The sequence below is a fragment of the Salvia hispanica genome, chromosome 5 (assembly GCF_029641045.1).
Source record: "Salvia hispanica isolate PSC_SH4W2 chromosome 5, Shi_PSC_v1, whole genome shotgun sequence".
Taxonomy (NCBI): Eukaryota; Viridiplantae; Streptophyta; class Magnoliopsida; order Lamiales; family Lamiaceae; genus Salvia; species Salvia hispanica.
In genome coordinates, this window is record NC_142696.1 from 48739889 (window position 1) to 48751649 (window position 11761).

The 11761-nt window shown below is 33.8% G+C and overlaps 2 protein-coding genes across 3 annotated transcripts; both read right to left on the bottom strand.

Moving 5' to 3' along the window:
• Positions 1-1878: 1878 nt before the first annotated feature.
• Positions 1879-5295, bottom strand: LOC125187643 (uncharacterized). 2 transcript variants are annotated; one of them, XM_089058484.1, is made up of 4 exons: positions 5018-5295; positions 2923-3568; positions 2205-2837; positions 1879-2085 (listed from the first exon to the last, which is right to left on the bottom strand). In XM_089058484.1, exons 2-4 carry the CDS (start codon positions 3565-3567, stop codon positions 2062-2064), a joined length of 1302 nt encoding a protein of 433 aa, XP_088914610.1. In that variant the 5' UTR covers position 3568; positions 5018-5295; the 3' UTR covers positions 1879-2061. The 2 variants fall into 2 exon arrangements, with proteins under 2 accessions (XP_088914610.1, XP_047940225.1); XM_048084268.2 differs by having other exon boundaries at positions 1879-2134; positions 5018-5293.
• A 1909-nt stretch (positions 5296-7204) lies between these two features.
• LOC125200024 (uncharacterized) lies at positions 7205-9565 on the bottom strand. The gene is made up of 4 exons (XM_048097828.2): positions 9443-9565; positions 8317-8968; positions 7593-8237; positions 7205-7513 (listed from the first exon to the last, which is right to left on the bottom strand). The coding sequence occupies exons 2-4, from the start codon at positions 8962-8964 to the stop codon at positions 7412-7414; spliced, it is 1395 nt and encodes a 464-aa protein (XP_047953785.1). The 5' UTR covers positions 8965-8968; positions 9443-9565; the 3' UTR covers positions 7205-7411.
• Between the last annotated feature and the right edge of the window lie 2196 nt (positions 9566-11761).

An 11761-nucleotide genomic window follows, 5' to 3' on the forward strand; every position in this document is an offset into this window, starting at 1 on the left:
CAAAATCCCAAAATATATTTGTACATGAAAGAATCATGGCCATTGCAAAGATAAAATATTTGGCGCTAAAGAGTTATTTGGGTCATTCTAAATTTTTATGTCTTGAAAGACAAACAATAGGTCCCAATTTACTCATAAAGGCTGTAGTCTCTGATATATGAAATGCTAAGAACTAAATATACCTGTATAACGTACTACTTCCTCCGTCCCATAGTAGATGTCACACTTTCTTTTTTAGTTTGTCCCACAAAAGATGTCACATTTCCTCTTTTGAGAGTCTCGTTTCCATTTTTGGAAACGTTTCATTTTTAATGGGACAGACCAAAAAGGAAAACGTTTCATTTCTAATAGGATAGAGGGAGTATAAAATTATATTTTCTCTCACCACTTAACATACAAAATAACATCTCCTAAAATCCCGTGTCATCTCCCAAGTGTGACATCTACGATGGGAAGGAGGGAGTATATTTCTAGATTGATCAAAGAAGAGACATTCAACCACTAAAAGAAAGATTGATTCTTTGGGATCATCCCTTTCTTCTTCTACTAAACATTTCTGACATATATTTTACCAATGTCAAAATTGACTGAAAATCAATCTAAGCTAGTCTTAACCCAGGTTAATCCATTTACTACAAACTCCAACACTAAATTATAACTCCAAAAGGCACAAGGTTTGCAGGTTGCAACTTAATTTAATCTAGTATCATAATAACAAGGCCAGTAGAACTAACTTGATTAACCTAACACAAAAATCAGACAGAAGTAAAGCCCATATTTTTGAAACACCCTCTCCCAACAAACACCATAGCAATTTATTAAACAGTAAAAATGAAAAGAATGAACTAGAGAAGACTAAGTCAAGAAGATTACTTGATTTCCAATTTATAAAATTGGGGGATTTCGAGAAAAAATAACTTGAGGGTGGCTGAAATGGTGGTTTTGAGGTGCTAAACGGCGAGTAGCACTTGCATCAATTGATGCAAATAGAGTTGGTTTCTTATTATTAGTACTTTTATTATTAATAAAGATTTATTTATTTACATAAATGAGAGAGCAAGGATTAGGGCGGAAAAGATATCTATTAGGATATTTGATTTGTTTAGTTCAGTTTCTTTTGTTATTTGATTTTATATATTGATAGAGCCATATATTTGGTATATCTTCACATACTTATTTGATAACCACATGAATGAAAAAATTATTTCTTTTATCATTCTCTGTATCCAAAAAGCATCTTTTCAATTATTTTATAGATTTGATGGGCAGTTGTCCCACCAATTGAGCAAATAAACTTTGATAGTTAAGAACCCAGGATATTATAATCATGATGTAATGGAAACTGAACAACAATTTTCGTAAAGACAAAATCAGTGTACAAACTTGTCAAGCTTTTAAATTGTGGAGTTATATCTTCACACTTATTCAAAGCTTCGACAATAGTTCCCAATGGCAATGTTAGGAAGCTCAGCAACACATCTGCAAAGGCACTGTCTACTTATGTAAATAGAACCTTTCTTTTCTTCATATTCACCGTAGCTTTCAATGAAAACTTGATATCCTTTTTAGCATCAGAATTTTGCTTGGTGCAAGGAAAAATATAGAGATTTGGAGATTTATAGAGAAAAAGAAAAGTAAATTCATTCACTCACGTTTATTTATTTGGAAGTTAATGAAACGTTTTGAGTCTCTCTAATTTACAAGATGGCCTTCTGCATTCTAGCAAGAACTTGATAAACCAAGAGTTAATGACCTCATAAATTTCTAAGACCCACTAATTAAGGGAATCTTCATGTGGAGGTTTAATCCTATGCATGAATTAATTACCTTCAAACAAATATAATTTGATTGTTGAGGAATATTAATGGATTATAATCATGATGGAATGGATACTGACCAACAATCTGCAGGAACACAAAATGTCTACATAAATGAAAAGGAAAAGAACATTACTACAAAAAGAAAATGCAATCTATAACATAAGCCATCCTTGTCACATATTGGAACACAAAAGCAATATTTGGGGCCACACTCACACTTCTTGTCTCTTTCGTTTTCTGTTCAAAATTTGAGTGAGCAGAGCATCTGTGAGAGCACATTTTGATGTAAGAGACGCTTTCAGTATGCTTAAACCCTGCAACAACTCATGTCTCAACATCAAAATATACACGGAAAAGATGTGCATAGGTTGCTAGAGTAATTACCTCGTTCAGTCCGATTTGCAGCTCCACTTCTTCGACATCAGACACTGGAATTTTCTTCTCATTAAGACTTGAAAGCATACACACAACAGAAAAAGGTGTCACGGTTAAATCATCAGTGATCTTATAAGTTCTTGGTCCTATAAGATAATTCCCTTGCCCTCTGGGGAATTTAGCTGAAGGACGCCAGTTGCCTTGTCCGGGATAAATTGGCTTAACTTCAGCGAGGGGGAAAATGTGGTTTTCGGAAATATAACCATGAGGTATGCAGGGCTTCATTAGCCTATTTCTGACCTCGGGATACTTGAAATACTTGTCATGGATAAGATCAGATGTGCTCTTATACAAGTTGTCGATAGCCTCAACGTGAGAGTTACGTGATAAAAGGGACTCGACTCCACCTAGTGGGATTATGAGGAAACTAAACAGAAAGTCTATGAAATCCTGCTCGGCTTCAGCATACAATAGCTTATTCATGGACTTTTGCACAATCAATTTCAAATTCATCGTTTTCGAGGTAGAGTCCGATGCATCTGCAGTGAATTCAGTTCCCTTTTTATATTCTGGCTTTCTATTGAGTATGATAACGGATAATGGATTCATGGAAATCAACGAAAACATGAGCAACTCCATGACCTAATTTGCAGGGTAAAACTAGATTAAGTGAACACAAGAATATGAGAAAATGGACAAAAAAAAAGAATTAAGAGCTAAGACACACCTGATATGATTCAAAGGTAACGTCCATCATCTCGGCCTCATCCATGTCTGCATTACCAATAAAGCTGGCAACTTGCAAGAGCCCAGCATTAGGCATTATATGCAGATCATCGGTTATCAGAAAAGACGAGGCCGCCTTCATGAAAACTCCATCATCATCACAAGTAACAGTTTGAGTTTCATTTTCAGCTTTTTCTCTTTCCATTGGACTACTATAGCAGTAGCTGCAGTGATAAGGGTCATGGTACATGCTTATGCTTTTCACTCTATCAGAAAATGTGCATTTCTTGGGGCAATTGAAATATTCCAATGGTGGGGAATCACTAACATCTAGCTTTAGTTTTTTACGTGCAGCATCGTTTGAACTTCGTGGATGCACCAGAATCGACTTAGCACCTTCTGAACAGAAATGGACATCATCAAGATTTGCTAAACCAGTGTACAAAGTGGTCAAGCTTCCGAATTGTGGCGGTGTATCTCCACAGTGCTTCTTCAAGATTTTCACAATAGTTCCCAATGGCAATGTTAGGAAGCTTATCAACACATCTGCAAAGGTGCCGTCTACTTCTACAAACAGAACCTTCCCCTTCTTTTTATTCACCATAGCTTTCAATGAAAACTTGATATCCTTTTTAGCATCAGACATTCTGCTAGCATCAGTGGTACAAGCAATAAATTAGATATTTTGGAAATTTATAGGAAAAAGAAAGCATATTCACTCCCTTTAAACAATCCCTAAGAATGAAGAATGCCAAAGGCTGGAGTACATATTTACTTATAGATGAGCATTTTCTAAACTATGCTTTAAATTCAGCACTTGACCTATGGGCTTAGAGGCTTAGCCCATGTGTTAGATTTTCAATAGGAGTTTATTTTATGTATTGAGCAGTTAATTTCGATAACTAAACAACAAATCTCCTATGTATGAAAAGGAGGGGAAAGGAGGCTTGAAAAATTGAAAATTAGTAATCCCTAACCTCCAATCTCTCAATTCAAACAAAAAAAAAGTCCCAAAATCTCGAAATAAACGACTTGAAAGAATCATGGGCTTGCAAAGATAAAATAATTGGGCTCAATAATTTAGGTCCATCTCATTATGTGTCCCACTTTGACTTGACACAAACTTTAAGAAATCTAAAGCAAAGTGAGTGGAAAAAGTTGATGGAATGTGAGTCTTCTTTTATCCCATTAGTTTCATAATAAAATGTGAGTAAAATAAATCATTGAAATGTTAGATCTATATTATCAAAAATAGGAAAAGCGAAAAGTGTTGAGATGCCCCAAAATGAATAAGTGGGATAGTGAGGGAAGGAAGGGAATATTATTAGTCTTGAAAGACAAACAATGGGTCTTAATTTACTCATAAAGGCTGCAGATTGTGATATGAAATGCTAAGAAATAATTAAGCCTATATATTTCTAAGTTTCATTCAAGTAACGGATTCTAGCAAACTTAAAGAATCTTACGATGAACCCAAACATCATTATGATTCCATTAGTAATTAGGATTCAGAACATCACCATTGAAGTGTTGATCAATTAAGAGAGGTTCAACCACTAACAGAAAGATCGATTCTTTGGGATCCTTCCTTCATTTCTTCATAGGGAAGAAAGAACGTAGATTTTCTCTTATAAACATCTCCGACATACTCCCTCCGTTTCTTAAAAATAACAATTTTCCACTCTAAGAAACTTATTTCTCTTCAATAAGGTGGGGCCCTTTACCCCGTCCCACTTATTCTTTCTATCTCTCTCTTACTTTACCAATTTTGCAAAAAACTCGTGTCAGTTCAAAAGTTCCTATTTTTAGGTAACGGATGGATTAAATTTTACCCATGTCAAAATTGACTCAAAATCAGCCCAAGGTAGTATTACTTCAGTTTAATCCATTCACTATAAACTCCAAGCTCAATTATAATTCCAAAGGGTGCAAGGTTTGCAGCTTAATCAATTCTACATCATAAATTGTGGAGTAGTAAATAACAAAGAATCAGCCAGAAGCAAAGCCTAAGTTTATAAAATGTGAGCAACACCCTCTCCCAACAAACATCATAGTCATTAACTAAGCAGTAAAAATAAGAAGAGTGAAGTAATTACCTGATTTCCAATTTATGAAATTGGGGGATTTTGTGAAAATATATGACTTTGAAGCCAACCTCAGCAACGCCTTCTGTACATAGATGTGTCGCCGAGTCTAAATGCAAGTTGTGGTGTGAAGCATTTTCGAAAAAGAAATTGTAGATGAGGGTGGCTGACCGCGGCGGAGGGAAAGTGGCTGAAATGGTGGTTTTGAGCTGCTATACGGCGGCCGACCAGAGATGGTGTGTATAGCTATAGAGCTTAGTAATAACAATGTTTTCTTTATTGACTCGACTAAAATAATGTTACTAAACGTTTAAGTTGTTAAAATAAAAAGATATGGAGTACCAATCGTTTTAAAATTTGATTAAATTCTGTCACATCAACTTTGCTCCCTCTGTCTCGAAATAAGAGTCCTATTTAGTTCTTATACGGATTTTAAGAAATGTGAAAAAATGAGTTGAATAATAAGTGAGTGGAATATGAATCTCACTTATAAATATAAAACTTCATGTTTTATTGTAAATGTGAGTGAAATAAGTTGGTGGAATATACTCTCTCCGTCCCAATAAATATGAAACATTTGATTTTCGGCACGAGATTTTATGCAGTGTTGTTTTGTGAGTTGATGAAGAGAGAGTAAAATATGAGAGAGGGAAAAGTAGAGAGAGTGATGTTTCCATTTTAGGAAACATTTCATTTTTAGTGGGACAACCCAAAAAGAAAAACGTTGCATTTCTAATAGGACAGAGTGAGTATAACTTACTTACTACTAGTGGTAAAAGTGAAATATAACTTCTATTGTGGGACAGACTTGCATGAAAAAATTCAATTGTAATTTATTCACAAAATACCATCTTTTAATGATGATAAAAGGAAGCAATTCAATATTTTCTTTATATGTACTCCCTTCGTCTCCGATTAGGACACTTTGACCGGGCATAGGTTTTAAGAAATGTAAAGAAAAATTGATTGTAAAAGTTAGTGGAATGTGAGACCTACTTTTTTATATTGGTTTTATAATAAAATGTGAGTGAAGTGAATTAGTGGAATGTTGGACCTACTTACCATTTATGGTAAAAATAAATGGTAAAAATGAAGTTTGACTCTTAATTGGGGACGGACCGAAATGGAAAAGTGTGATTCTAAAAACCGGTTTTTTGTTTTTTTTTGCACAAAATTCACAAAATTTTAAAAACCGGTTTTTTGATTTTTTTGCACAAAATTTTAAAAACTTGTTTTTGGTAGGGCTTGAACTCATGACCTCCACTCTAAGCAAGAGCTTAACCACTCCACCACAAGCCCCATATGTGAAAACAAGAATATTAAATAATCTTATACATAAAATATAATTATTTTTATTTAAACAAACTAATAATTCATTTATTTTATATTTTTTATGTAATTATTTTATTATGATACATATAATTATCATCCTCTAAATTTTATTTCTACTTTACTAGTTACTGATCATATTTTATCATTTAATAAATTGGATATTAAATTTTGCATTATATATTGAATTATATATATTTGTAATAGTAAAACGGTTTGACCAAATATTTCATTTTTGATATTTTTATAAGACTACAAATTTCATTTACTAAATTTGTAATATATATTTATTTTTGTGGCCCAAATCTTTCATTTTTGATATTTTTATAAGACTATTTTTTATTTTCTTTTCACACATTTTATTATATGTATTTAATAATATATACTACCTCCGTCCCCCAAAATTTGCTACACTTTGACCCGACACGGGTTTTAAGAAATGTAATGGAAAGTGAGTTGAAAAAGTTGGTGGGATGTGGGTCCTACTTTTAAAGTATTAGTTTTATAATAAAATATGAGTAAGAATGAGTTAGTGGAATATGGGGTCCACTACCAAAAATGGTAAAAGTGAAGTGTATCAAATTTTCAGGGACGAACCGAAATAGTAATGTGTATCAAATTTTCAGGGACGGAGGTAGTAATATATATGTTTATTATATATTCCGGTTCAACCAGTGGTTCGACCAATGAACCGGTTGAACTAGTGAACCAGTAGCGACGCCGGTTCGCTTGCCGGTCCGGTTTTTAAAACATTGATAATAATCACACTGGCAAGCAAAATCTTAATACATGCAACCAAACATAAACAATGCATTTTGCATGTTGGAGAAAGTCTTCCTTAAAAACAAAGTTGACTAGTCCATCGTTGCACCAAGGTCCAAGAAGGCAAGAAACATGAGTATAAAACAGTAAAAAGGTAGAATCTTTAACCACTGGATCAGGACAAGTACATGAATTTTAGATCAAGAGAAATGGACATTGAACAACAATCTGCAGAGAGACAAAATGTTTGCATAAATGAACATTACTAAAAACAAGAAATGCAGCCACCATAGTTTATAATATAAGCCAGCATTGTCACCCTTGTTCTCTCGTTGGTTGTCGGTTCATTACTTGAGAGAGCAGCGCGTCAGTGAGAGCACATTTGGATGTAAGAGACGCTTTCAGTATGCTTAAGCCCTGCAATTAACAACAAGTTATGTCTCAGCATCGAAATACATAAACGTGAAGAATACAGAGAAATTGCAAAGTGTTTTACCTCTTTCAGTCTGATTTGCAGCTCCACTTCTTCGACATCCGACATTGGGATATTATTCTCATTCAGATTGGAAAGGATAGAGACGATACAAAAAGGTGTCACAGTTAAATCATCAGTAACCTTGTAGGTTCTTGGTCCTATAAGATAGTTCCCTTGCCCATTTGGAAAATTAGTTGAACGAAGCCAATCGACATTTCTGTAGATCTCAGGCAACTCTTCTTCAGTTAACGGTAAAATGTGATTTTTTAAAATATAACCATGACGAATGTTGAGCGTCATTAGCCAATTTTTGGCATCAGGATGCTTGTAATACTTATCATGGATACAATCAATTGCACTCATAAACAAGTTATCGATAGCCTTATCACGAGAGTTAGGAAACATTCGGAGCAAAAGGTACTTGACTCTACATAGTGGGATTATGAGGAAACTGAACAGAAAGTCTACAAAATCTTCCTCAGCTTCAGCATACAGTAGCTTTTTCGTGGACTTTTGCACCACCAATTTCAAATTCATCTTTTTGGAGTTATAGTTGGACACATTTTCAGTGAATTCAGTTACCTTTTTATATTCCAGGTGTGCATTAAGTATGATAATGGACAACGGGTTCTTGGAAATCAACGAAAACATGAGCAACCTCAAGACCTAATTTGCAGGATAAAATTAGAGAAAGTGGTGACTACATGCATAAGTGAAAATAAGCAAAAATATGATTAAGACCCACCTCATGTAATTCAAAGGTAACATTCAGCGTCTCAGCCTCATCCATGTCTATATCACCAAGGACGCGGGCAATTTGCAAGAGCCCAGCATTAGGCATTATATACAGATCATCAGTGAGCAGAAAAGACGACGTCTTCTTCATGAAAACTCCATCATCACAAGGAGCAGTCTGAACTTCATTTTTAGCCACTTCTCTATTCATTGGACTACTACCGCAGTATCTGCAGTATTCAGGTTTGTCATAGTACATACTTATGCTTTTAAATCTTGCAAAAGATCTGCATTTCTTGGGACAATCGAAATATTCCAATGGTGGGGAATCACTAATATCGAGTTTTAGTCTTTGACGGTCAGCATCAAATGAACTTTTTGGATGCAGAAGAATCGACTTAGCACCTTCTCCCCCCCAGAAATGGACACTATCAAGATTTGCTAAACCAGTGTACAAACTGGTCAAGCTTCCAAATTCTTGCAGTACATCCTCATGGTGCTTCTTCAAGGTCTTGACAATAGTTCCCAATGGCAACGTTAGGAAGCTTAGCAACACATCTGCAAAGGCACTGTCTACTTGTGCAAATAGAACCTTCCCTTTCTTTCTATTCACCGTTGCTTTCAATAAAAACGTGATATCCTTTTTAGCATCGGACATTTTCCTAGTATCAGTGGTACAACCAAGAAGTTAGATAATTAGATATTCATACATAGAAAAAAAAAAAAAAGCAAATTCACCCCCTTTTATTTGTGTGGAAGAAGTTCAACAAGTGCCTTGGTTCTAGTTAGAAAATCTCCAATGTACAAAAATTTGAAAATTTGAAAATTAAAAATCCCAAAACTCTGATTTCTCAAAATTGACTAGGTTAATCCATCTACTACAAACTCCAACACTCAATTATAACTCCAAAAGGCACAAGTTTGCAGCTTAATTTATTCTATATCATATAGACATTAGGACTAACTTGATTAAGGCATTCAGCCCTAACACAAAAATCAGACAGAAGTAAAGCCCATGCTTTTGAAAATGTGAGCACCACTGCACCATCCTCTCCCAGCAAACACCATAGTAATTTGCTAAACAGTAAAAAAATAAAAAAGAATGAAGTAGAGAAGACTAAGTAAAAGAAATTTACTTGATTTCCAATTTATAAAATTGGGGGATTTGGAGAAAATATAATTTTGAAGCAAACCCCAGCAACACCTTCTATATTTAGATACGCCGTCGAGGGTAGCTAAACGCGGCGGAGAGAGGGTGGCTGAAATGGTGGCGTCTCATTAAGTAGTTGAGTAATTAAAGTTTTATATATTTAATAAAGAAGATACTCGTATGATATGGTGAGAGAAGATTAGGGCGATATGGATACCAGGATACATATTCCACTTTATTTAATTTTATGCATCTATAGAATATGGAGTATTATTTAATTACACTTTAGTAAATTTATTAGGGTTTACAAACTTTACACTATACTCCCTCTGTCCACGAATAAGAGTCCCGTTTTTCCATTTTGGTGCGTCCACGAATAAGAGTCTCAGTTCATAATTATCATAAATGGTAAAGAGACCTCACATTCCACTAACTCATTCCACTCATATATCATTTAAAATTAATATATATAAGTGGGATCTTTATTCCACTAACTTTCTTCCACCCACTTTTCTTAACATTTCTTAAAACTCGCGCCATTTAGAAATGAGACTTTTAGTCGTGGACGGAGGGAGTAGTTTATTATTCTTATTTTTCATACTATATTATTAGGATTTGGTTTGATTTGAGAATATATTATTTCTATCATATTATAAATATGTATTGAGTATTTGAAAAAAGAATACTTCTCCGTCGCACGATTAATTGATGCTAAAATTGAATGTGAAAGAGAATAGATAGAAAAAAGAATCCAAAGATGATCAACAATCAATAGAGTCAATATCGAACCAAATATGACCAAGATTCATATATAGGTGCATGAGCCAAAATGATGAAATTGCCAAATCTAGTAAATTTTTTATAGGGTGACACAAGAGTTATGCCTCTATTTTTTTTTTGAGATCCACTTCCAAAAATCACTAGTCCATCGTTGCACTAAGGTCCCAAGGATCATTGGTATAAAACAGTAAAAAGGCAGAACCTTGATTAATACTACATGGTTTCTAGATCAGGAAAATAATAATACTCCATCTGTCCTATTGAAGATGACCCACTTTTCTTTTTGGTTTGTCCCAACTAAGATGACCCATTACTTAAAATGGAAACACCTTTATCTCTACTTTATTCCCTCTCTCTTACTTTACTCTCTCCTCTCAACACACAAAATATAACTGCATAAAATCTCGTGTCACCCAATAAAGGGGTCATCTTCTTTGAAACGGAAGGAGTAGTTGAGGACTAATAGGACTCGTTTGATAAAAAAGATGGGATATGAGAAGATATGTAAAATAAGATAAGAAATACGGGCTTCGTGTCAAGATATGCAAAGATATGATTTTTTCCCGTTGTTGTTTGATAGAAAAGAAATTATCTAAATTTGTATTGTATATTAAATAACATGGCTTAACTTGACAAATTGGTGGGATACATAAACAAGGTTAATGTTATAATTTTGGTAAAATTAGATAGGGCCCGGTCTTATATTGAGCTTTGAGTTAAACTTAACTATGATATCAAACAATTAGAAATATCCATATATAATTTTCTATCTTGATATTACTAACTTATCAAACATGCCCTAGTATATATAATCACGATGAAATGGATACTGAACATTAATTTGCAGAAAGACAAAATGTCAACATAAATGAACATTACTAAAAACAAGAAATGCAGCCACTATAGTTAATACTAATATAACCAACATTGTCACACTTGTTCTGTCTTTGGTTTTTCGTTCATTACTCGGTGAGAGCACATTTTGACGTAAGAGACACTTTCGGGGTAATTACAATCTACGTAGAAATGTTTCACCAATATTTCAATTGAATACAAAATGTTTGAAGTTAACAAATACAATATCATACAAAAGGTTTTATTAGTGTTACGAATTAGTACATTCCATCTAAAAATCACGAACACTGTTACTTTTTCTTATTTTTCTCTAAAATTGTGCCCTAAAAACATGATATTATTTCTCTAAATAATACCTTAGGCATTGCCATATGGGCATTTTATTAAACAATGAATTCCCATTTAACTTTCGGCTAATATTTGCAGCTAATTTTAGAGTTAAAATAATGAAAAAAATTTTAGACGGAATATACTAATTTGCAACACTAATCAAACTTTTTGTATGATATTTGTAAACTTAAAACATTTTGTACTCAATTGAAATATTGGTGAAATATTTCGTATGTAAACTGTAATTACCCCGACACTTTCAGTATGTTGTATGCTATTATCTGACATTTTGCTAGTTTCAAGCAAGAAATTACAAATTTGGAAATTTGCACATTTACTC

Coding starts and splice junctions, on each gene's coding strand:
- LOC125187643 (XM_048084268.2), bottom strand. CDS start 3,567: ATGTCTGATGCTAAAAAGGATATCAAGTTTTCATTGAAAGCTATGGTG. Junction 2,838..2,922: donor TTACCTTTGAATCATATCAG/GTGTGTCTTAGC, acceptor CCTGCAAATTAG/GTCATGGAGTTGCTCATGTT. Junction 2,135..2,204: donor TGCAAATCGGACTGAACGAG/GTAATTACTCTA, acceptor GAGTTGTTGCAG/GGTTTAAGCATACTGAAAGC.
- LOC125200024 (XM_048097828.2), bottom strand. CDS start 8,964: ATGTCCGATGCTAAAAAGGATATCACGTTTTTATTGAAAGCAACGGTG. Junction 8,238..8,316: donor TTACCTTTGAATTACATGAG/GTGGGTCTTAAT, acceptor CCTGCAAATTAG/GTCTTGAGGTTGCTCATGTT. Junction 7,514..7,592: donor TGCAAATCAGACTGAAAGAG/GTAAAACACTTT, acceptor TGTTAATTGCAG/GGCTTAAGCATACTGAAAGC.